This window comes from Dysidea avara, chromosome 8 (genome assembly GCF_963678975.1).
Source record: "Dysidea avara chromosome 8, odDysAvar1.4, whole genome shotgun sequence".
NCBI lineage: Eukaryota > Metazoa > Porifera > Demospongiae > Dictyoceratida > Dysideidae > Dysidea > Dysidea avara.
The window spans coordinates 27,840,270-27,866,201 of record NC_089279.1 but is presented as its reverse complement, the minus strand read 5'-3'; the positions used below and the strand labels follow the sequence as shown (position 1 = coordinate 27,866,201).

Sequence of the window (25,932 nt, the reverse complement as noted above, 5' to 3'; positions counted from 1 at the left end):
AGAAAAATAGGAAGAAAAAAAGCCAATTTTTGAAGTCGCATATCTCGGGAACGCGTGAAGCGATTGCGCTCAAATTTGGAATGTGGAGTGCTGAAGTTGGAGGGAGTGTCCACAGCAAAATTTGTCCTGTTTCATCAAGGAAGCACAGAGCTACGGAGGTGCGAAAATTGCGTTTTCTTATTTCCTGCCAATATACTCACGGGTGTTGCGCGCCGGCTTCTTGGGCCGCACGCCGTGTGTCTTGATAAAAACGAAGAAACTAAGCCAATTTTGAAGTCGCATATCTCGGGAACGCTTGAAGCGATTTCGCTCAAATTTGGTATTTGGAGTACTGGAGTTGGTGGGAGTGTCCACAGCAAAAATCATCTTGTTTCATTAAGGAAGCGAAGAGCTACGGAGGTGCGAAAATTGCATTTTCGTTCTTCCTGTCAATATACTCATGGGTTTTTCACGCCGGCTTCTTGGGCCGCACGACACACTACCGTGTGTATTGATTCTTCTTATTCTTCATATCAAGACTCACGGTAGTGAGTCGCGGCCAAGAAACTACAAAGCGCACGCCCAATTAAAAGACACGCGGCCACTACTGTGAGTTATTTACGTGTACGTCCGGTTTCGCAGTATTAGTCCTAGATTACGCAACATCTCTCAATAGATTTGTACTGCGTTACGTGATAAAAAAATCTTTAGGAGTCGTCATCATAGTTTTCTTGCGACCTCGCTAAAATAAAAAAGTAACCATCGCAAAATAAAAAAATAGGCATATTTCACTTTATTTCTCTACCTTATGTTACAACTACTGTCACATTATACCAGTGAACATAGCCGTGTTTGTATAGTCCATCTAACACTGACATTATCCAATCCTGGTTTGCCTATACGCGTATTTTCTTCAATCAAACCTCTAATCCCTACAATAACTTTTAAAGGCACGATGTGGACACAAACTCTATTGCCTGATACACAAGTTGTGACAGCGTGCTGAACCGTAAGTTCCCTAGGGATGGCGTTTTAAGCAGAAATCTTTTAAATTCGATTTAGTGCCACACCCCATGCAAGCGTTTATAAATCGCCAGTTGTCTTACGGTTTGAAGAACAAAATCACTAGTGAAGGTGCTTTAAGCATACTCTTCAATTCTCTATTTACATGTAATTTTTAATAGATTAACCACAAAGGCCGATAAGGTGAATACAAAAGGTAACAAGCCTTTAGGGGTTACCACCTCTACGTAGTGTGTACCATGTAGCTTGTGTTGTGGCTTTCATTAAGTATTATGCACACACAAATGGTGCAATAAAATTTTGTAATGTATTGCTCAAATGTTGTTGGTGGTGTTGTGGTTCGAATGTGGTTCGTGGTTTGCCAGTGACCATGTATGAGTTGGGGTTGTTCCACACAACTTATATAATATTCAAATTTCATGATGGCCATGAAAATTTCTTGCCATATGGTAAACATACAACAATGTGCAACAACGTTAATCAACATCACATCAAGACTTGATTAAAAATAGTTCCAACAATAGTGATGATTTCTTGTATGTCAGCATGACGATACTGAGACCTGTAAAAGAATAAGCAGGCACTGAAGTTAACCTTAAATTAAACACTCATGCAACTGACCTGGAACATCGGTCGCAACACCAAAAACACTTGTTTCGATATCTGATGACAATCCAGCAGGCACTGAATCAAAAGAGAATGTACAAAAAATCAATATGCCGGGCTGTATTAATAATAGCATGGATAATCAAAATGAAGAAAAATTATATCCCAGGCTAAGTGAATGAATAACATAACTGTTGGGTAAGCATGTCAAACCTGAACATTAGGACATTAGTCAAACAAAAGTACGCTATCACAACTTGGTCATAATACAATGTTTGTACCACTGGACTTCGCACTGGTTGCCCAAAAATTGTGCCATTTCGGGACAACAGCATAATTATGAAACAAATAGTTACTGCAACACAGAAGGCCTACTGTTGCACTGTCTACACTAATATACCATAATTTAAAAACATAACAGGTGGGCATTAAATACAATACACTTAACATCTGGGTACTAGGAAAAATCACTAACATCACAACATGTAAACTGACCTGGAAATTAACACCCTTGATGCCACTACAGTCTACACTGGATATTTGTTTGAACCCATCAACACTATGCCTGATACATCTGAGTAGACTGACCTGCAAATTCACATCACTAGTATACAGTGATAATTGATAACTACAAAAACAACAATTGCAATAATACAATTCTTCTGTACGTCAACTGACCTGAAATTCACGACACTCGATACCGAGACCTGTAAAAGAATAAGCAGGCACTGAAGTCAACCTTAAATTACAGGTTTTTGCAATTGAATTCGTCGCCTTTGCGATTGAATTCGTCCCGTTTGCAATTGAATTCGTCGGTATTGCAATTGAATTCGTCCCGTTTGCAATTGAATTCGTCGGTTTTGCAATTGAATTCGTCGGTTTTGCAGTTGAATTAGTCGGTTTTGCAATAGAATTCGTCGCGTTTGCATTACAATTCGTCATAAACAAAACGGCTCCAAGAAACCAACCCGTTCATTACGAGATGAACTATTTATGCCTTGGAGAGTTACACTTGAGACACTAGAAGGTAATTGAAGCTGGTAGTACGCGAAGTTGATAGCTGTCTGACAAGTTAATTAACTTGCTCGCGAGTGACCACACCCATCGCGAATGGCGTAGTAGAGTTTGGAATGTTGCTGGATAGGCTGTAGAGGAAGAATTATTGCCTTATAAAGAGTTGTTTACTACCGTTGTACTTGAACAAGTTCTTGTAGCAGCTGCTACATCATGTTTTCGTGTTTGCTCCAGCTGCCGTTCTTGTTACGGACGAATTTAACTGCAAAAGCGACGAATTCAATTGCAAACGGGACGAATTCAATTGCAAAACCGACGAATTCAATTGCAAACGGGACGAATTCAATTGCAACAGCGACGAACTCAATTGCAAACGGGACGAATTCAATTGCAAAGTCGCCGAATTCAATTGCAAAAACCTGTAAACACACATGCAAACTGACCTGGAACATCGGTCGCAACACCAAGACACCTGTTTCGATATCTGACTAAACAATCCAGCAGGCACTGAATTAAAAAGAGTATGTGCAAAAAATCAATATGCCAGGCTGTACCAATAAAGGATGGATAATCAAAATGAACTTAAAAAATATATCCCATATGCAGGTTAAGTGAGTAACATAACTGTTGGGTAAGCATGTAAACCAGAACATTAGGTCATCAGTCAAACAAAAGTACGCTATCACAAACTGGTCACTGATAATTGATAACTACAAAAAGAACAATTGTAATAATACAATTCCTCTGAACGTTAACTGACCTGAAATTCATGACACCTGTATCTTTGTTCTTGCATGGTCTCAACTTACATATGTACCATGATCACATTCAACTGCTAGTGGATAAACCAGTATGACCAGATGGCCTGCAAAAACCAACAAGCAGGTGTTAAATACAATACACCTAAAGCCTGGAATATGAAAAATATTATATAAGCATTATTCCACACTGATATAGTAATAGATTATAGGATGTTGTGGAACTTGCCTAAACGTGTAAACTTGAACATGAGGACAACTGCATAATCTGGACACTTGGAATTGTCCAATACCTGATGAACAAGTTGGTACTAATGACATTCACTTCAACATTAAATTTTTATCCTAGCTGGGTGAATCTCTTGTAACCGAGTAAAAGGTGTTTATTTATTTTCCACCTGCAACCAAAGTTCTACATTTCTGTGGTTGAGTGTACATAAACTGAACTGGAAAATCAGTATGCCATAGGGTATGGAAATGGTTCCTTTCCTTCTGTTGTGACATTAGGCTCCTATTTGGTGATTATTAGTTTCTCATCCAGCCTTTCTAATTATTATGATGCGGGCGGGAGGGTATTACCATTATGCCATTATTTTATAATATTAACACACTGATGTACAGACCTTGTCCAAATTGTCTTTCTTTCTTACTACAAACATTTCCTTCACCAGCTGATTCTACTTTTCGTGATCGCCAACTGTTTTTCGACAGTCAACTGAAAACCTGCTTTGATGAAGTCGATAGAGCACGATTGCAACTGGCACTGCAGCAATTTGTTAAGGAAAACAACGGTTCTCCTGGCGATATATAGCGCAGTGTAGCTTTCATCAACAAAAAATTATAACAGTTTGGTATCACGTGTTCTTCTGAGCATGCGCAGGGTAAATAATGGCTTACCATGCGGTAGTTTAAGAAGGATGCGGGGGGTGGATGAGAAACTAATAATCACCAAATAGGGGCCTTATTTACAGCTGACTGGTAAATGATCATCGATGTCCCCGTGGATCCCAACAATGAGTATATCAATAACTTGACAAGTTGGAATGAATTTCCTTTCAACATCTGGTGGACAGGTCCAAAAACCCTATCGCACAAACACGGCGAATGAGTGTGTGGCGATGTGACACGTTGCACAAACTTCACTCCTCGTTTCGTTAGCATTCAAGACCGGCACGATATATCATAGAGTACCTCAGTATTCTTGACTCTTACTTCTTCAAGCGTTGCTCAAGCGATGTAGTTTCTCACGAGGGGCTCGAGTTTCTCATTAAAGTCGAGCCGATTAAAGTACACCTCACCATCCAGTTACATTCTTAAACCATTCAATTTAAAACCACGTATCACGAGTGTCCGCTTAAGGTAATTAGGGACTTTCCACGAGATTTCCCCTAAATAGATCACGTGTTAGTTGTCCAATCCGGTGGATTCTGGTGGTATACATGGTTCAACAATGCGGTAAGTGTACTTTAATATAGTATAAGCTGTCAATAATTGTTTGTGCACTGCTAAACTAAGTTATTTTTGTGTGATAAGCATGCTTGAGGAAGGGTCTGGGGGACGAGACTAATGTTTTGACAGCAGTTGATGATGGCCAGGCAAAGAACTGCGAGAAGAACTACTGTGATAGTGTGATAGTAGGGAAAAATTCCCACCCCTATAGCTCTGCCTAGGGGCATTAACTAGCATTATTACAGCTACTGTATTATGTTGTTGATATGTACAACCGGGCCAAGAATAAAGGTGAAAGTGGTAGTAAGGCTCAATCCTATTATTCTGCTGAACAGGCAAGGGAGTCTGGGACTCTGGGGGCATGCTCCCTCAGGAAAGTATAAGTTCTACAACTTTTTTGTTTTAATTGCTTCATCAAGTATAAAAATTTCAGTCAAAAGGTGATGATCGAGGCTCTGGTCTTATGCACTGGTTGGAGTGGTTGTATCAATACTGCACTGTGACATCCTTGAGGGGTTAGTGCTGGCATTGTCCATGGCAATACTATTCCATCTCCCCGAGTCTTGATGATTGAGTCCTCCATTCCTTTCTCTGCTGCTCCAATCCTGAAGTTGTGACCACAGTCAAAAGGTGATGATCGAGGCTCTGGTCTTGCATCTATACTGTACTGCAACACCCTTGAGGGGTTAGTACGGGCATTGTCCATCGCAATACTGTTCCATCTCCCATATACAAGTCTTGATGGTTGAGTCCTCTATTCCTTTCTCTGCTGCTCTAATCCTGAAGTTGTGACCAAAATATTAAAAATGGTTATAACATGATAAATGATTATGATGATAACAATTACAAATGTATTTATAGCTGTTTAGCAACTGTGAACTAATTAGGCACTTGCAAGTATAATTAGGTGTCTGAAACATTTAACATGCACAGATATGAGATATATTCGTCACATGCAGGCAGTAAAGATAGATTTACTCTAATAGAACAGTCATACTACACCGTAAATTCATATTTCCGAATTTACGGTGTTATGAAACAATCACTATTATGTATGGATTTTACTGACTCTCCAAGATAATATTCTGCATTAATGTTAATTGCTCATTTCCAAAAAAAAAACCTTTTAAACCAAATGTAGAGTCTATCACTGACAAAAATGAGTGATATCCACCCCAAAAACACCTTTGCTGTAAAAAAGGCGCGCCCAAGAAACTACAAGTACCTAGGCCTGAAACCCAATGTAAATAACAAAGAGAAAAAACAGCTCAGCTGAAGTGAAAAGTAACTGGTAACTTAAAGAGCTGATATCTGAAGCGGCCAAGAATACAATTACTAAAGTTTAATCCATGCAAGAACACCTTGTCTATAAAACAGGTGTATACATGAAAGTAACTGGCAACTGAAATGGCTGATATCTGAAGCGACCGAGAATGAATGGTCATATACAACTAATTCAAAATTTTAACACTGAACCTTTATAATTCAGCTGTGTTCTATATTCACTCTTGCTGCATCGTATAGTAATTTCTTTTAACTCTAATTGGCTGGTAATTTGGCCGCCTTTTTTTGCTCTATTATACTGACTATTAAAAAAGGCGGCCAAATTACCAGCCAATTAGAGTTAAAAGAAATTACTATACGATGCAGCAAGAGTGAATATAGAACACAGCTGAATTATAAAGGTTCAGTGTTAAATTTTTGAATTAGTTGTATATGACCATTCATTCTCGGTCGCTTCAGATATCAGCCATTTCAGTTGCCAGTTACTTTCATGTACACACCTGTTTTATAGCCAAGGTGTTCTTGCATGGATTAAACTTTAGTAATTGTATTCTTGGCCGCTTCAGATATCAGCTCTTTAAGTTACCAGTTACTTTTCACTTCAGCTGAGCTGGTTTTTTTTGTTATTTACATTGGGTTTCAGGTACTTGTAGTTTCTTGGGCACGCCTTTTTTACAGCGAAGGTGTTTTTGGGGTGAATTATTATTACTAGGACCGCGTCACATACAACCAAGTACATGCACTGACGTGACAGCCCCCTGATGAGGCTATTAGGTGGTGAAGGCATGATCCCCAAATCAACTCAATATGTCACAGTAGTGACAAATACAACACAATAGTGGCATCGTAACTAAAGACCACCAGTAGCTAAGTGCCAGTACATCATTGGTGTGGTAATGGCATGGTGATGTGTACACAGTATATGTGACCCAGTCTCAGAAAACCTGGCTTTAAAAGTATTGAGAAACACCGGTTTTAAGTATTTAGTTAGTTGTAGCTCGCCAATGGTTGAAGCTATGTGTACCAAATTTTCACACGTTTTACACCAATTCATTACCTTCCAGAGAATCCATTGTGCAAGTAGCCAACAACTAAGTTTCCCGCCATTTTAGATAGTTTTTAAACTGAGGTTGACTGTATCAGGCGAGCTGCAAATTGGGTGGAAGGCGGGGGATCCTGGAAGGCGGGCAAGATGGTGTTTAAAAATTGAAAAGGAAGGCCAGGAGATGAATTAGGCCAAGTTTTGGGCCATTGAGGTCTCAAACTGGCTAAAATGAAAGGAAATTCACAGCAAATGTGCTTATTCAACACCACAGAGCTGTACAGCCACATACAGTCATCCCCAGGCTGACCAGAGCTCCATTAAGGCCCCACACCACACGTACACGGATCGCCACTGGGCTTGGAAAAAGCAGCCAGCAAAACCAGACCACTCAAGTCTAGCTGATTTTGATTGTGGAATTAGATAGTTTATTCATGTAGCTTTGTGTCCTGGGTGAAAAATCGAATCTGCTGACATGGGCGATAAGACCGGTTTTCTCAGACTGGGTCACATATGTAATTATGTATACAAAACATACAGGAGAGAACTATACATTATTGCAGTATTGTATGTAGCAATACATTATAGGCAACATCAACAGGTAAAAATTATTAGCCAATATACAGACAGTACAGTATCAACATCAACTAGCTATAGAGCTAAATAAGGTTCATTAGTGGTGTAGCAATGGCACAGCAACGGGTGACACACTATAATTATGCATACACAACTTGCAGGAGATAGCTACACAATACTGTAGGGCAGCGGCGGAGCAAGTAGTTGATATTAGGGAGGGGGGGGGGGGGGGGGGGGAGGGCTGGGCTGACCCAGACTTATTTCTATAGTTTGGTAAGGTGCGACCAAAAAAAAAGGTCACAACCAACTGACAAGAGCTTTCCACCTCACCAGCTACCATTTCTAGCTAATAAACTACATAAAAATCCTTACGTAGCTCGCTACACACTGACTACTTTATTAGAGTGACTGCTCTATTAGAGTATCTCGATTTTTATCGCCCCACTCCAAGAAAGATAATTTCGGGGTGATATCATTCTGAGGGGGGATTCAGCCCCCTAGCCCCCCCCCTCTTTCCGCCGCCTATGCTGTAGGTGTATGAAAGCCAGATGAACCAGATAAAGGAACAGAACCTAGTAGCTAAGCCAGGTGAAGGCAAAAAAGATTAAGCATGTAGCTATCGAATATATTGCCTGACACCAGGGGCGGATCCAGGAGCCAGCAAGGGGAGGGGCACAAACAGGCTAAGTTGTAGGTGGTTGGGGAGATCCAGATTCTCTTGCTAGTTGCTGCATTTTTGAAGCAGCAAATAATCACCTCTTAGTAGTGTCTCACTGATGATTTTTTGTCACTTTGGCCTTTGAAGATGGTTGTGGAGTGTTAAAAGGCTCCAAACGTCTTAAACAACAACACGATAATTAATTTTAGAGGCGCTTAGTACGCACGAAGGTGCAGGGTAACAATTTAACAGCTAGTTTGTCATTGCTTTACTTCAGTTTGAGGTGAAATTGTAATAAGTGCTAGTAAAATGTACATACTTTCATGAGTTATATAGCTAAGGCCTGACAAAGTTTAGTATTTTAATCACAAGTATGGCTGACTCTTCCTGGGTCTTCCACGAGGAGGGGGGGGGCATTTGCCCCAAATGCCCCATCCTGGATCCGCCATTGGACACCAACACAAAGGAAATTCGCCATGCCAGCTGCACAAGACAAGATTGTTTACTTGTATTTTATATTGTAAAGAGCACCGGTGACATGTGTTTTAATGTTTTCTTGTATTGTTAATTAATTACATATTTTATGTGACTGGCAGCTGGCATGGAGACTTGAGACGTTACAAACATAAAAACTTACTTGTATTCTTCTTGTTTACGTGTAAAGTGGTCTCTGGCTCTCCTGCAGTCACTCCACCAAGGGGGTGTCACTCAGGCTCTTGCTGTATGTCGATCTGCGACCGCGATCAAACTCTAAGTCAACAATCAAGGCCACAAAATAGCTCTTACAGTGGGTCAAGGGTCAAGACGATACGGAAGGTTTGAAACCCACAATCGAAAACTATACGTAGCTACTATCAAGTTTACGAAATTATACTTAACTCACAAGAAGTAAGGATCTCCAAGAAGATGTTTTAAAGCTCCAGCAGGAATTTCGCCGTAATTATGATTTTTCTCTCCCAGCTGCTGGTAGCACGCACTAAGAAAGTATTATACTAAGTCGCAAGCGCAGGTTCGTATTAGGAAAATAGAGAAATATGTGAAGGTCAAAAGTTCGACAAGAAATGCTCAAGTCACAGGTCAAAGATGATAAATGCTGCAAGTCAAAGGTAAAGGTCAAGACTTTGACCGCGGTCGCAGATCTATCTACAGCGTGAGCCGACGTGACACCCCCTTGCTCCACGGACATTCGCTAATCTTCTCCTTTGCGCAATCTGTAATTAAGTAAGGGTGTGGTGCTGGGCGTTATATAGAATTACACGTATGGTCAAGTCATCAGCACGAACGGGCGCAACGATTATACGTTGATGCCTTTGTTCACACTTCACAGGCGAATCGATTCCCGGTTAGTTTATGTCTCTAGGTCTTTCTCAAACATTAATTATTTATTTATTTATTTAGCTATTACGTAATTTTAACCGCGTTTCGTATTAAGAACTTGACCTGACATTGAGTATAAGTGAATTCTTATACTCAATGTCAGGTCAAGTTCTTAACATCATTGAACAACATTCCTATCTTGGAGTTATCATTGACCATAAACTTTCTTGGCAACCACATGTTGACTATGTATGTGGCAAAGCAATGAAATTAATTGGAATTTTGAATCGTAACTTATGCACTTGCTCAAAAGCATTGAAAGAATTAAGCTACAAGCAGTTTGCGTTACCAGTACTAGATTATGCTTCATCTATTTGGGATTCTTACCACCAAAATCAAATTAATAAACTTGAAATGATTCAGCATAGAGCAGTTCGCTTTGTATTGAACCAACCTTGGAGAAGGAATGTTAGAGATAGTATTAGTTCATTGTTGTCATCACTTAAGTGGCCAACCTTACAACTCCAGAGAGAGCACTCATCTAATTTTACTTTATAAAATAATCAATAATATTAATTTTACAAATTCCAACAAATTATCTACCAACTCCATCACCAATTACTACCACCAGATCAAGAAATGACATGAAGTTTCTCCATTACCAGCCTACCATAGACTGTTTTAAGTATTCCTTTTTTCCACGCACCATTCCCGAATGGAACCGATTATATTGTTCATGCCAATCAATTAGATAGTTTCAGAACTTTGCTGAACAGATACTATAATTCATATTTGTAATTTTTTTTAATGCTGGCCTAATATATCACGTTTTAACAACACATAAAAACAAAAACAAAAAAAAACAATTGTTCTAATCAGTAAGAATACGGCTCTCCATTAAGCGCAGCTCAGTGGAAACAGCTGGGAGCTCTGTTGACTGCAGCTTTCTGCTCCCATGAATGGCCAGTACAGCGGAACATAATAGGGAAAATGATAAAGCACAGTGTATCCAGGAGAGTGTCTGGTTGTAAGACGTATTGTGCTTCTGTGATAAAAGATCTGCCAAACGGTTGTAGAAAATAGTAGCCTCCTTGCCCAAACCACCAAAAGTTGAAACAACTAGCCGGGTGAAAGATTCACAGTCAACATTACGTACACGATCCCCATATTCTCGCTTCCCGAGCTCATGTCGACGAAAAAGGGAAGCAACCCGGGTCTGACGATAACTTGGTGCGTTGGGATGGAAAACCCTGACGTCAAACAATGCACTTTGTCGTCTGCCCCAGAAGCCCCTTGCATGGATGTCAGCTCTTGCGGTATTACTGCAGTTAGCTGAAAATGGTGTAATTAGTTACCCATTAAGTGGCAGTAATGGAGGTTCAACAATAACATCATGACACACTTCTTGTAACCATTCTGCTGTTAAGTCTCGCAGTTCATTATGGTGGATGAAAGTCAAGCCACCATGTCCACAAATCATGGCATGATCAACACTTCCACAAACACAGTGACTTGGAATATTTGCTAGTTGCCAGCCATACCTCAGACACAGTGCATCTCTAAATTCTTGTTTGTTCAAATGAAATCTCTGCTCTTGAAGTGGAAGAGCAGTTAACCAAAGTGAAGAGCATTTAACACTGATTAATTCAATGGTTCATTGAAGCAGAGGATCTACATGAGACTTGATATTGGCTAAGCTAGAAGTCATTATTTGTTGTCTGGACTGACAGATGGTAGAGCGAGCCTGTTGAAGGCAAGGGATATGAAAGTTCTCAGTTTGCTGTTGCATCATAGCAACTAAACTAGCACTCAGCAACCTAGATGATGAAAACTGGGAATCACTACAGCAGGTGGGGTTGGCAATGTTCAGTCCACCAAAGCGACAAGGAAGTGAAAGTAGTTCTTTCTCCACCTCAGAACTGGGAATTCGACCTGTTAAAGCAGGAAGAAAGTGTTGGTGAATAGCTTCTTCAAGTGGTTGAAAGAATGCACCCACTGATTCGATGGTACGCATTACATAATTCCAGTGATGCTTGATACTGTGGGTAAAAGCACTGTACGCACTATGAGGATGAGTTTCAGCAATGTTTGATAAAGATAAAATCTCCTCAGACCACATTTTTACTTTGTTAGAGACATAGCTTTCTGTAAATGATCTAGTTCCAATAGCAGCACCCAAGTGACGTTGACCCTTGCAAGAAATCTGTATATTAGTGCCATTAAACAGTGTTTGAGCAAATTGAGTTGATCTGGCTTCACTATAAGGCATGTTTTAGCAGCATTTGGAAAGTAGCAATACATAGGGCCATAAGCCAAAAGATGTTTCCACCAATGCAATGAAGAGGCAAGTTGTCCACCTGCAGTGACATCATCAGCATACCACACCTGTGAAACATCTGGCTGAGACTGACGAAGAGAACGTATTAAGGGGATAACAGCCAGAACATACATGGCCATAGCAAGAAGATCACCTTGTGTTGTGCCTTCCGTCGAAGTTATCTCTCCCTCTCCAGTAATGAATAGTCTAATAGGCACCCCATAGGTGTTCTTAAGAATAGTTGCAAAAGATGGACACAGAATTGAAATGTTATGCAGAGCACTTTGGCGATTAACCTGGTTGGAGGCATTACTGGCATCAACCAGTAAAACAGCATCAGTATTCTCATGTGTAAATATTTCTCTCATAGCATGGATGGCAGCTTCTGCTCCGGTATCATGGCCAGCACAAATCTGTAATGCACCAGCAGCCAACTGAATGTCAGTACGAATAACAGAGAATAGCTTTAGCAATAATTCTCCTTGAAACATCACCAATCCCAATTGGTCGTACTCCTGGTTTCTTGTCAAGTGGAATAAGCCGGCAGGCAACAAAAGCCATAAGTTCTTTGGGATCAACCTCCTGTGTACACAATCGTTGTGCCACAGCAGCTAGAGAGTTACATAAGCTTACTGAAGCACGTCCAAAGGATGAGCACAGCCTACGCCAGGAGTATGCATCCACGCCAGATGGACCAGCAGCGCCTTGGGTATGAAAAGCTGTCAATTTAATTAGATCTCCAGTTAAACGGTCAAATAAAATAGGATCATAGGATGGTGCATTAGCATTATCAGATGATAAAAGGGATTTGGGAACTGCCATTTTTGCAGGGGGATGCTTGTCAATAAGGATGTCCTTCACTGACTGAGTTAAAGGACAACCATATTTGTAATTGTACTTGTAAATTAGCTTCATGCCCCATGCAGGTGGGCTCTGCTAATCAAATATATAATAATAATAATAATAATATTCTTAGTATACTGGTTGTATAATTATTATTATTCTTTCACAGGCATAGCGAAGTTTACAAGGAGAATCCTGGAATAAAACGTAGCAAGGCTAGCTGAATGGATCATTGTGCGTGTCCATGATCTATTTTTGACTTCGTTTTCGGATGGAAACAGCCCAAACCGGGCCCTTTCTTCTTGCCAAAGCGCCATTACGCTCGAGAAGCCATACAAGATCGCGCTCAAAGTTAGGTTTTTGATGTGCGCTGCTTGTAGCTAATAGAATCTGTCTTTATTATTGGCCAGGAAGCTTAATCTTGGCTGATGACTTTGTTGCAAGGTGGTTTTTTCGCTCCGTGATTATTGTACGTGGGCGAGTTATCCAGATTAAATACTCTAATAGAGCAGTCATGTAAATGCTCTAATAATGCAGTCAAGTGTATAACAACAATCCTTGCACTGAATTTGACAGCTATTAAAGGCACCAGTAATGTAAATTGTAGCTCATATTGGGAGACTCTCAGTCTATATACACATTGCAATTTGATCAGTTTCATGTTTGTACTGAAACGTTAACGGAATTACTACACAGAATGCAAAATTACACCACAGTCTTCATTATCAATCAAAGAAATCCTTGTTAATTTGTACACATGATATTGTAGTCAATAGTGTGAGAAGATATTGCTGAGGAGATGATATGTTCCAACAACTTGCAGCAAATACTAGTCAATGATATAGGTCTATAGTTCGATGGATTAGTACACGGGTCTTTCTTGTATACTGGTGTTACATATGCCCTCTTCCAGTCTGAAGGGAGTTCGCCCTGATGTATAATGTAGTCAAGTGTATAACAACAATCCTTGTACTGAATTTGACAGCTATTAAAGGCACCAGTAATGTAAATTGTAGCTCATATTAGGAGACTCTCAGTCTGTATGCACATTGCAATTTGATCAGTTTCATGTGTGTACTGAAATGTTGACGGTGTTACTAGCAGAATGCAAAATTACACTATTTACAACAATCTTCTTCATAATCCATTACTGGATTAATAAAAAGTAAATAAATTAGACAAATAAAAAAAATTTAAATGGGAATAGGGATCACTGAAAAAAGCCACAAAACAAGATGGGATCGCTGGGGTGGTAATGTAAACCACAAATCCCTATTTTGACTCTCTGTTGGTGGTAATGTAAACCACCAACTCCTATTTTGACTCACTTCAAAATGACAAAGCATGTAACTAAAAATTTATGACAGAGAGTCAAAATAGGGATTTGTGGTTTACATTACCACCCCAGTGATCCCTTCTTGTTTTGTGGCTTTTTTCAGCGATCCCTATTCCCATTTTAAAATTTCCATTTTTTTATTCATCTAGTACAATAAGAGTATCCACAAGCTACGTAATTGTAGAACTATATTATATAATGAACTATAGCCTATATCTTTCTTTGCAAGTCTTTTCTTTGCCATGCCATTGTTTGTATATTTATACAGTCCATTAACATTTTGTGTCTCAATTACTACCACTACTACTACTACTGCTATATACTGCTACTGCTACTACTACTACTACTACTACTACTACTACTACTACTACTACTACTTTTCATTCAAATGAATTGACACACATGTACAGTATGTACAGAATAAAATGACAATACAAGCATAAGCCTAAGTACAGCCAATGTTCAAAGATGTTAAGATGTTTACGGTCCCCAAGATAGCAGCTTTCTGGAGGCTATTAAACAAGTTCTCATTGTAATTTGGGATTTGCTTCAAGTAATCCTGTTGATTAACTGACACCACACCTGAATGACCAAAAACAACAGGTATGATGCCAACAGGCTGACCATGACACTCAGAAAACTCCCGGATAAGTGGTTGGTATTTGGTTAGTTTCTCCTGCTCCTTATTAGGTACATTAACGTCCGCAGGACAAGATACTTCAAAAAACATTATTCTATGTTCATGTTTCAGGAACAGTACAAGGTCAGGTCGATTCGAAGGAACATGAACATCAGTTTGTAAACTAAAGTCCCATAGGACCTTTGCAGAATCATTCTCAACCATCGGCAAAGGCTGATGGTCATACCAGTGCTTAGCAGATAATGGTAATTTGAAACACTTACTCAGATACCAATGGAGAACCCGGCCCACCATGTCATGTCGACGAAGATAGCTTGTTGATGCAAGTGCAGGGCAGCCAGATAACAGATGTTGAATTGACTCTTCATGCTCCTGACACAAACGACACAAGATGGATTGGACAGATATTTTCATTATTTTGGCCTGATAAGATCTTGTACATAAGACCTGATCTTGGATAGCAAATATGCTGCTCTCGGACTCGCCATGCATCGAACACTGCAACCATCAAAAACTACGTGCAGTGTTAATAACGGATGAATGTACCCATGTAAAGAATTTACCATGCAATGGTTTGGCATACAATGTGTTCAAAAGTTTCTTCCTCTGAGAAGTTACCACAGCGGTCCTTAACTGGTCCGAGCTAAAATTCAACACATCACATAAAGCTAGTGAAGAAGCAACATCATCAGCCATAGAAAATACAGACCTACGTGAGGGACTCTGCAACATCAGCTCACAGCAGGCCTGTACAAGATCATCCCTCGATGCCCGCTACTACTACTACTACTACTACTACTACTACTACTACTACTACTACTACTACTACTTTTCATTAAAAGAATTACATGTACACACAATTGTACAGAGAAAGAACAGAATCATGTACAAGTACATAAGATAATGTTCATTAAATCACATTTGTACACCGTAAGACATGAACAGTTCCAATTATGGCTGCCTTTTGAATGGTACAAAATAAATTGTTAGAAAAGTCTGGGATACGACGAAGGTGAGTAATACAGTTAGAAGATACAACACCTGTACATCCAACCACCACAGGGATAATTATCACCGGCATTCTGTACATCATGTGATAATCATGTGCCAATGATTGATACTTCTGTAACTTTTCTTGCTCCTTAGAGGACACATTTACATCAGCTGGACAAGAAACTTCAATGAAGTAGATCTTCTTAAGGTCATAGTCAAATAAAACAATATTTGGACGATTACTCAGGTGGTGACTGGCAGACTGTAAGCTAAATCCCACAGGATCTTCACTGCCGATGATTCAACCACAGCAGGGGGTCTATGAGTGAACCAACACGAGGAACCAGGTAAAAATCCATGCAGCCTCATCAAATGCCAATGCACCACTCCAGCTACTAAGTTATGACGATATAAATAAGCAGTGGCATCCAATGATGGACAAGCTGCCAACAAATGAACAACAGATTCTTCATGCTCTCCACACAATCTACACATTATAGAAGGAATGCTCATCTTCATAATCTTAACCTGAAGAACTCTGGTGGTGATGGCCTGATTCTGAATGGCAAGTATTGTAGATTCCGACTCTGAGTGAACATGGCTTTTCAGCCAGCACACACTTCTAGTCTTGTCAATTGAATTCTTGTTTAAAAGTGCATAATACTGACCATGAAGAGGTTTGTCAATGATAGAGGACATTAGCCGGCTAAACTGACAGTCACGAATCAAAGACTTCAGTGAAGAGAACAAGATGTTTTGGAAGTCTGATGTAACAGATAGAGATGCACAGTATTGGCCCTGAACAACACAGAACTCCGCCTTGGCAAATCACTGTCAATCTCACAGCACAATAAGACCAGAGGGTCAGAAGAAACAGAGAGATGATGAGCAAGTGAGACTAACTTTCTGTTATACAAGTTCTCAATGTTCACCAACCCAACACCTCCAGCAGAACGAGGCAAATAAATACGCTCAATAGCACTACGAGGATGATGATTGTTAGTGGCTGATAGGATCCTCCTTGTGCTAACATCAAATTGCTGGATCTCTTTCTTAGTCCAGGGAACAATTCCAAAGCCAAAGGACAAGAGTGGAAACAAAATGAGTTTGTAGCTCTTGTCTTACGAGGTCCACTGAGCAATGAGCTCCATACTAGCTTCAATCAATGGTTATATAAATCGGTAAGCATCTCCTTACTCTTGACACAATCTAGTCCATCAGATTCATAAAAACCCAGGTACTTGTATGACTCACCAACACCCAATACATGTATAGAGCAAGCGTCTGATAGGGGAACATCATCAGATGAAACCACCTTTCCCCTCACTACAGAGGACTTTGCACACTTGTCAAGCCCAAAGGTGAGACAAACATCATTGGAAAACATATAAACACTGTGAAGTAGCCTTTCAAGCTGGATATCCGATTTTGCAAACAATTTAATGTCATCCATATACAACAAATGATTTACTCTTCTCGTAGTGGTGGCCTGATACCCACTCAAGGAATCCAACAGCATACTCAATGGTGTAAGAGTAAGACAAAACAGTAGAGGACTAAGTGTGTCTCCCTGGAAAATACCGCGCTTAATAGAGACTGCTGCCAGCATCACTGGGTCACAAGTAGGCATTCGAAGGTACAAAGTAGTACTCCATAGTGAGAGCAATTGTTCAATACACTGTACTATGGTGGTGTCAAATCGAAATAATTTTAAACAACAAACAATCCAGTTATGGGGTACAGAATCATAGGCCTTTTTATAGTCAAGCCATGCAACAGAAAGTGATCGATTCTTAGACTTGACCTGCTTCCAAATATGACTATTCAACAACAAATGATCTGTGCATCCAAGCTCTCCTCTAGCACACTCCTTCTGTGCTGGATGTAAAACATTAACAACACAGTGCCTTAGCACTACTTCACTAATACATCCTGTCCACAGCTTGTACAAAATGTTCAGACAGGTTATTGGCCGAAAATTCTTTGGCTGTTCTGTATCAGAAGCTTTGGGAATTAAAATAGTTTTGCCCTTCGGAAACCATGATGGTATAAGAGACCCATCCTTCAACATGTTGTTAAAATGGGAGACAATCACTGACCTCAAAGCTGTGAATCGTTTAATCCAAAAGCCCTGAACGCCATCAGGACCTGGAGCAGCCCAGTTGCGTAACCTAGACACACAACCATTAAAACAAGCCTCATCAATGACAGACTGCTCCACAATAAATGACTTATCTGCAATCTTGCCCTCAAGGTCACTGAGCCAAGAGGTATCCAAGTTTGCTTTTGCTGGATTCTCAAAAATGTTTTTCCAGAAAGATTCCAAGGCAGCCAAATCAGGGGATGGGTGAACTTCATCCCTACCCCTCAACAACTCAGTCTCTTTTCATTCTGGCGAAACAATTTGTTTTGCCATTGTCTCAATAATCTTGACTTATACTTCCTTAACCTGGCTGCATAACTTGAAATTTTCTGTTTAAGTGTTTCAATTACTACAGAAAAATCTGACAATGACGTTATACAATGTTTAGAATGTAATTGTCTTAACTTATGCATAAATTTCTTACTACCACTAGGAGGGAAACCTCCAGCCACCAAACGAGACAAATCTCCTCTTAAAATTGATATAGTGTTCTCCAAACGTGACTTCCATGAATTGTGTGATTGTCGAGCTGGGGATCCCGATAACAGCGTATTCACAGTGGCAGCAGCAGCATATAGAAGATGCACACACTGTTGCAATGATGGATCAAAATATTCCAAAACTTTTTCAAGAGAGTCATTTACACTGGTGACAAGATCCAAAACTGGTTTGTTGATGGTAACTCTAGGGAGACTAGGGGCTAGTAACCCCTGGGCAGAAGCCTCAAAAAACTTGTGTTCCAAACATTGTGAGACATTATCCTCAGGAAAATGCACCACACACACAACAGATATATCCTCAGACTTTGGACAATTAACCTTCTCAGGGGAATCTGGTAAACTTGATTCAGGATAGACCTTCTCAGGAGAATCTGGTAAACTTGATTCAGAATAGACAGCTGGCTTAGGATCCACTACATCAGGCTTAGTTGGCTGGGAAGCCACCACATGTGTGATATCCACTGACGATCTGGTACAAGAAGTTGCGATATTAGATAACTCATGTTCAGAGAGCATGTGAGACGATTGAATGTTTCTAGCGTGACAGCAAAGAGTATTCACACTTATCGACGCTTTAGATGAATTTCTAGTATCCCAAATAGCCTTCAGTCGATTCCAGTAACCTACTCCATCACGCTTGGCGAGATAGAAGCAGTGCATCAGTTCGATGTTCTCAGCATAGGACCACTTACGACGACCATGAGTTGTGTCTGACGGTAGGCATTCAGCTCCCGACAACCCAGCATCGACGCGCTCACCAGGAAAACTTGCAGAGGACTCGTCGCTGGCTTCCACGGACGCACAGCGATGGGAGACTTCAGTATCCAGGTGGGCATTAATTCGGACTACAGGTGTAAGTTCACTACTTGCACTCGGTGACCGGACAGTTCTTGAGCTATGAAGTTTCATAGTTTCACAGGAACGGCTAAGCACACCCAAAAGGAGCTTGGGGGAAGGCTGACCCGGCCAGCAGCGTTGTTTCACGCCTCACGATTTGATCACGTGACTCTACTACTACTACTACTACTACTACTACTACTACTACTACTACTACTACTACTACTACTACTACTACTACTACTACTACTACTACTACTACTACTACTACTACTACTACTACTACTACTACTACTACTACTACTACTACTACTACTACTACTACTACTACTACTACTACTACTACTACTACTACTACTACTACTACTACTACTACTACTACTACTACTACTACTACTACTACTACTACTACTACTACTACTACTACTACTACTACTACTACTACTACTACTACTACTACTACTACTACTACTACTACTACTACTACTACTACTACTACTACTACTACTACTACTACTACTACTACTACTACTACTACTACTACTACTACTACTACTACTACTACTACTACTACTACTACTACTACTACTACTACTACTACTACTACTACTACTACTACTACTACTACTACTACTACTACTACTACTACTACTACTACTACTACTACTACTACTACTACTACTACTACTACTACTACTACTACTACTACTACTACTACTACTACTACTACTACTACTACTACTACTACTACTACTACTACTACTACTACTACTACTACTACTACTACTACTACTACTACTACTACTACTACTACTACTACTACTACTACTACTACTACTACTACTACTACTACTACTACTACTACTACTACTACTACTACTACTACTACTACTACTACTACTACTACTACTACTACTACTACTACTACTACTACTACTACTACTACTACTACTACTACTACTACTACTACTACTACTACTACTACTACTACTACTACTACTACTACTACTACTACTACTACTACTACTACTACTACTACTACTACTACTACTACTACTACTACTACTACTACTACTACTACTACTACTACTACTACTACTACTACTACTACTACTACTACTACTACTACTACTACTACTACTACTACTACTACTACTACTACTACTACTACTACTACTACTACTACTACTACTACTACTACTACTACTACTACTACTACTACTACTACTACTACTACTACTACTACTACTACTACTACTACTACTACTACTACTACTACTACTACTACTACTACTACTACTACTACTACTACTACTACTACTACTACTACTACTACTACTACTACTACTACTACTACTACTACTACTACTACTACTACTACTACTACTACTACTACTACTACTACTACTACTACTACTACTACTACTACTACTACTACTACTACTACTACTACTACTACTACTACTACTACTACTACTACTACTACTACTACTACTACTACTACTACTACTACTACTACTACTACTACTACTACTACTACTACTACTACTACTACTACTACTACTACTACTACTACTACTACTACTACTACTACTACTACTACTACTACTACTACTACTACTACTACTACTACTACTACTACTACTACTACTACTACTACTACTACTACTACTACTACTACTACTACTACTACTACTACTACTACTACTACTACTACTACTACTACTACTACTACTACTACTACTACTACTACTACTACTACTACTACTGCCAACTCATGTTTGTGGCTAAAATGTTGTCTGTTTTGTGGTTCTCCATTGTAGCTATAATGAATGATCAAATAAATCACAATGTGTAAAATGAAAAATATAGCTAAATACAGCAATGTCTATTGATCTACCAGTGTGGCAGCTTAACATGTAAAATATACGCATGTCAATTAATTGTCAGCATAATGGTCTCATTCTACATACTTTTGATCTAAAGATGAAAACATAATTATGCACATAGCTTGAAAATTATGGATATATTATATATATCATTCTGTAGTACCACATATGTGATCGGATCTGTGAAAGGGGTCTTATAGCCTTTCCAAATTTCCAAGCTTGGTGAGTCATATTAACTCATCAAGTGTTTAACCTATTGTCTTAAAATTACATTCAGGAACAGTGCTATGTTAGGAGTGTAAAGTGACTAAATTTCTGTGTGTGTGTGCACTTGAATGATCATATTTATGCAGCTATACATATATATGCTATTGTTCATTGAAGTTTGAATCACTAGTGTGTGATAAAGCCAGGTTTAGTAGCGGGTATATTATATTGTCTAAAGTGAATAATATAATTACACACACTGTGAAAAATGAGGGATATAAGATGGTATTTCCAGTGGCTCATTGAATACAAAAAAAGCTTGATTTTTATAATTTGTAGTATACTATATAACAATCTTGTGTAAGGCTTTAGTTAATGTGTTAAACATACTGAAACCACATATGTGATGGTATAGTGTGGGCATTATGGTCATGCATCCTGCGTATGCATTGATTGGTGGCTATTCAGTAATTTCACATCCTAACTTTATACATAACACTTCATCATTCATCTGATCTGTTAATGTAAAAGTAGCAGAGTAGTTGCCCTGTGTAGATAGAAAACTGTATGTAACCACTTCACATTGCGCATATCACATGATGCATGTATTGTGTGTTACATTCAGGGTGTATACAAGCATTATAGAGATGCACCCGTACTACATACATACTATAATGCCAATCTTTGCACATTAAGAATACATAAAAATGCATTTGTAAACAGACCATCTTCATAATTGTATACACATGTATATTACTGAGAGTACACACTGTGTTACAGAGGGAGTACCATTGTATCATGTGTATACATACATATGTGCATAAATAAAAGTTAACAGCAGTGGTAGTTACATTACTGGGTGATGGAACTTACTGGGAGTATAGAATTCTTAGCAAAAACCGCGTACTTGTAGTGTACATCTCCTGCAATGAGTATACATGGTATACAATACAGTATACTTGTATTGTTTATAATATTTAAACCACTTGCCTGCTGGTACTGGGCACTGTATATCTTCAATGTATGACAAAATATAACAAAAGTCATAAGTTTCCTTTAATGGTGGGAAGTTGTTGAAATATACACTTGTATATACTCGACCACTAGTCACTTTCTCCACTGTGTATCAAAGAAACATTGTATAAAGCTACATGTTTTGTGTATGTATTTGTGTGTGTGTTTTGTGTGTGTGTGTGTGTGTGTGTGCGGTGTGGTGCAGTGCGGTGCGTGTGTTGTATAGGTGTTCGTGTGCATGTGTGGACTTACTTATGGTGCCGCGTAATTCAAATGTAATATTTTGTTCCACTACAGGAGGGTTGGGGTAATACTTTATCTTCACATTTTGCATCAGTGAATTTGGCTTGGCTGCGAATTAGTAAAAAGCATAATACAAGTACAGTTCTATAGCAAAAGTTATGTATAAAATACTGCAACTGTGTGCATATATGCATATGCAATTATCATGCATGTATGAGATATATATTATAGTAATTTGGAAACTGCAGTAACTGTATAAGTGGTTGCATATACTAACATGCATAGTAAGAAAGATACACACACTTACTGCATGACTCAATCCAGCAGCTGAAATGAAATTCTGAATTAGATCTAGGAAGCAGGAGAATGATGAAATATACTATAACATCTAGGTACTGCATTTTAGCATAGTATATAGCTGCAATACTTATCAAGTGTCCACACAACTGTGTGGCTATGTGTTACACATACTTACCAGTGTGCACAACAGGAATACACAGACATTTGAATCTTGAATTCAATTCACATGAATAGTACAGAAATTGAAAACTAACTAGGTGAATGAGCCAATAGCCACAACAATATGATAACAATTGGCTCCTCAGTTGTTGTTGGTTTTTTTTTTTTTTTTGTCAACACTCCTTTCCAGCATTGCACTACATCTAAGAAGAATAGTGCTCAAAGAATGGAAACTTTATAGTTTTCTATATATCATGTTAGTATATAATACTGCACTGCTTATTTACTTGTGATGATATTATAACATATGATACTGACCCAATTCAAGACTAGTGTAAAAATAATTTCAAAAAATTAAAATTATATTATGGGAATAGAGATCACTGAAAAATGTAAAGGAACGATTAAGAGTCAAACAAGCCATACAGCATATTAAACACACAGAGATCTCTATTTGGACTCAATGAATATGGTAGAAACTAAGAAAAAAACAGTAGTTTCTCCAAAAACTAGGGACAGATACATGAGTACTGAGAATACTTCTGTATAAATGTTTATTTGAGTCCAAATAGAGATCTTAACATGCTGGCTTGTTTGACTCTTATTTCCTTACTTTTTTCAGCAATCTCTATTCCCATATTTTAATTTTTTTTTTATACTAGTTTGTTTACTTTTTATAAATACGGATATACTGAGATGATAATTAGAGGTGCTGGTGGTGCTTGATATTACTCAGTATCAAGTCAGTTATCATGTACACTATGATTAGTAGTTAGCTAACCCCATCCAAAAACAGCTTGTAGCTGCAAAAAAAGTGTGCATTCAAGTAAAGCAGAGTTAGCTGCAACAAAAAATAATGATATCATAATGCGGCCATGTGCAAATTGTAAAATTAATATTAGCTGATCAGATAATACAATATTATTGTTAATAAAAGTGTTAATGAGAACTATGTGATGCTGCTAGTTTTTAAGCGTGTAAGCATCTTCATAAATGCCACACAAATTTGATTCTCAATAAAGTAATGTGTATAGATTCTATGATAGCAATAAAAAGTTTGAGTTTGGATGCCTTTCCTTTGTTCATAGCATTGCCGTATACAGGAAAGATGGCCAAACTCAAACTATTTATTGCTATCATAGAATCTATACACATCGCTTTATTGCCGAGAATCAAATTTGTGTAGCATTTATGAAGATGCTCACACACTTAAAAACTAGCAACATCACATAGTTCTCATTAACACTTGAACAATAATATTGTATTATCTGATTAGCTAATATTAATTTTACAACCTGCACACCTCGCACATGGCCACATTATGATATCAATACTTTTTGTCACAGTTAACTATGTGCATGTTTTTTATTTTGGATGGGATTTAAGATACTATACAGAACTTTTATGCAAAATATTTGAATAGATACAAATTATGTACATTACTGTATTGTACATACATTACATGTGTTATGCCGGATGATCAGATTTGCTTTACTATAATTATATAAATAATACATGTATGTATGCATAACAGAGAGGGTCAGTATTTCATTCATTGCTTGCATGATTATACCTTCCAGGGCCGCCCAGAGAAATTAAGGGGCCCAGGGCAAAGAGTTAAAGTGGGGCCCTTCACCCAAGTTGTAAGGTGAAGACCAAAAAAAAAAAAAAAAAAGGTCACAACCTGCTGGCAATGACAATAACTACCCATCACCAACCATATCTCCTTATCTATAAGCTTGCTACACTGCTCCTCTGAAGAATACTGTGACTGCTCTATTAGAGTATTTAGATCTGACTGCTCTATTAGAGTATATCGATCTTTTAAACAGGTATTCAGGGGGCCCTTCGTGGGGCCTCCTGGGGCCCCTTTCAGGCTGGGGCCCGGGGCAAAATGCTCCAGTTGCCCCCCCCCCTGTGGGCGGCCCTGATACCTTCCTAATTGGTGTATCAATTCAGTACTCTATACATATTAGCAACTTATATTATACGTACTGTACTTGTATCCCTGAAGTTGTACACCTTGCTACCAGTTGTCATTCTACTGCTTGTATTGTGCATGTACATATGTATTCTGTATAATACAATAGTGTAGTACAGAAACTGAAGATTAACTAGGTGAATGAGCCAATAGCCACAACAATATGATAACAATTGGCTCCTCAGTTTTTGGTCAACACTCCACTCCATCTTTGCATTGCATCCAAGAAAAATAGTACTCAAAGAAATGCAAAGTTGAGTTTTTCTATATGTATCACATTAGTAGAACTGTACTGTAGTTTACTTTATTGTAAACTTTTATGACGGCATAGCACATAATTATGATACCATCTGAGTCTGATCCCAACTAACTACTTCAGGGCATTTCTCCCAAATGGCGTTACAATTAAGGAGCTGAATTGTCTTATTCTATGATCTTCAGTTCTCACTGGGTAGATCCAGCAGTGCTCCCATAACTTTTCATTAAGTAACATATTACAGAGCGATGTCTCATAGAACAGCGTTGAAACCGGGTCGGGTCATCCGGGTCACATTTTCTCCGGGTCTGACCCGGATTGGATCACGTGAGAAACGAAATTGTTCGTTTGACGACGTAGAAACTTATAAACGCTATCGCGTAGCTCTTTCGTGAGCCACGCCCACTTATCGCATTACCAACATACGCTCAGCCACGCTCATTCGTTAGTAAGTGTAGTATGTAGCACGAAATTGAGGGTATCTATGGTGAGGGGTAGCTATTGTCAGTAGGTAAAGACCTTTTTTTTTTTTGGTCTTCAACCTACAGCTAGGCTGAAGTTGCAATAT

General features: G+C 38.9%; 2 protein-coding genes and 1 long non-coding RNA gene across 10 annotated transcripts; 1 reads left to right on the top strand and 2 right to left on the bottom strand.

Annotated features, from left to right (window-relative positions):
• Positions 1-1,401: 1,401 nt before the first annotated feature.
• LOC136263313 (uncharacterized) lies at positions 1,402-4,780 on the bottom strand. 7 transcript variants are annotated; one of them, XM_066057823.1, is made up of 8 exons: positions 4,572-4,780; positions 3,383-3,487; positions 3,177-3,332; positions 3,066-3,129; positions 2,287-2,315; positions 2,104-2,196; positions 1,624-1,686; positions 1,402-1,564 (listed from the first exon to the last, which is right to left on the bottom strand). In XM_066057823.1, exons 2-8 carry the CDS (start codon positions 3,416-3,418, stop codon positions 1,544-1,546), a joined length of 462 nt encoding a protein of 153 aa, XP_065913895.1. In that variant the 5' UTR covers positions 3,419-3,487; positions 4,572-4,780; the 3' UTR covers positions 1,402-1,543. The 7 variants fall into 7 exon arrangements, 6 of the variants coding, with proteins under 6 accessions (XP_065913895.1, XP_065913893.1, XP_065913896.1 ...); XM_066057821.1 differs by having other exon boundaries at positions 4,593-4,778; XM_066057824.1 differs by lacking the exon at positions 4,572-4,780 and adding an exon at positions 3,674-4,562.
• On the top strand, positions 4,743-21,624 carry LOC136263316 (uncharacterized). Its single transcript, XR_010704556.1, has 3 exons — positions 4,743-4,835; positions 21,365-21,426; positions 21,482-21,624. It is a non-coding gene; the product is annotated as an uncharacterized lncRNA (long non-coding RNA).
• Positions 21,103-25,753, bottom strand: LOC136263315 (putative phosphatidylglycerol/phosphatidylinositol transfer protein DDB_G0282107). Of its 2 annotated transcripts, XM_066057828.1 has the most exons (7): positions 25,123-25,753; positions 23,144-23,330; positions 22,976-23,019; positions 22,678-22,776; positions 22,402-22,530; positions 22,285-22,334; positions 21,103-21,958 (listed from the first exon to the last, which is right to left on the bottom strand). In XM_066057828.1, exons 4-7 carry the CDS (start codon positions 22,757-22,759, stop codon positions 21,872-21,874), a joined length of 348 nt encoding a protein of 115 aa, XP_065913900.1. In that variant the 5' UTR covers positions 22,760-22,776; positions 22,976-23,019; positions 23,144-23,330; positions 25,123-25,753; the 3' UTR covers positions 21,103-21,871. The 2 variants fall into 2 exon arrangements, with proteins under 2 accessions (XP_065913900.1, XP_065913899.1); XM_066057827.1 differs by lacking the exons at positions 23,144-23,330; positions 25,123-25,753 and having other exon boundaries at positions 21,104-21,958; positions 22,976-23,135.
• Positions 25,754-25,932: the final 179 nt, after the last annotated feature.

What these genes read in the sequence shown, in the direction of transcription:
- LOC136263315 (XM_066057827.1), bottom strand. Translation starts at nt 23,069, where the DNA reads ATGCAGTACCTAGATGTTATAGTATATTTCATCATTCTCCTGCTTCCT. An exon ending in CTGCTGGATTGAGTCATGCA is followed by an intron (nt 22,777 to 22,975) that starts GTAAGTGTGTGT and finishes ACTAATTCGCAG; the next exon opens with CCAAGCCAAATTCACTGATG. An exon ending in TGAATTACGCGGCACCATAA is followed by an intron (nt 22,531 to 22,677) that starts GTAAGTCCACAC and finishes TTTGATACACAG; the next exon opens with TGGAGAAAGTGACTAGTGGT.
- LOC136263313 (XM_066057823.1), bottom strand. Translation starts at nt 3,418, where the DNA reads ATGCAAGAACAAAGATACAGGTGTCATGAATTTCAG. An exon ending in TCGAGTGTCGTGAATTTCAG is followed by an intron (nt 2,197 to 2,286) that starts GTCAGTTGACGT and finishes GTGAATTTGCAG; the next exon opens with GTCAGTCTACTCAGATGTAT. An exon ending in TCAAGGGTGTTAATTTCCAG is followed by an intron (nt 1,687 to 2,103) that starts GTCAGTTTACAT and finishes CTTTTGATTCAG; the next exon opens with TGCCTGCTGGATTGTCATCA.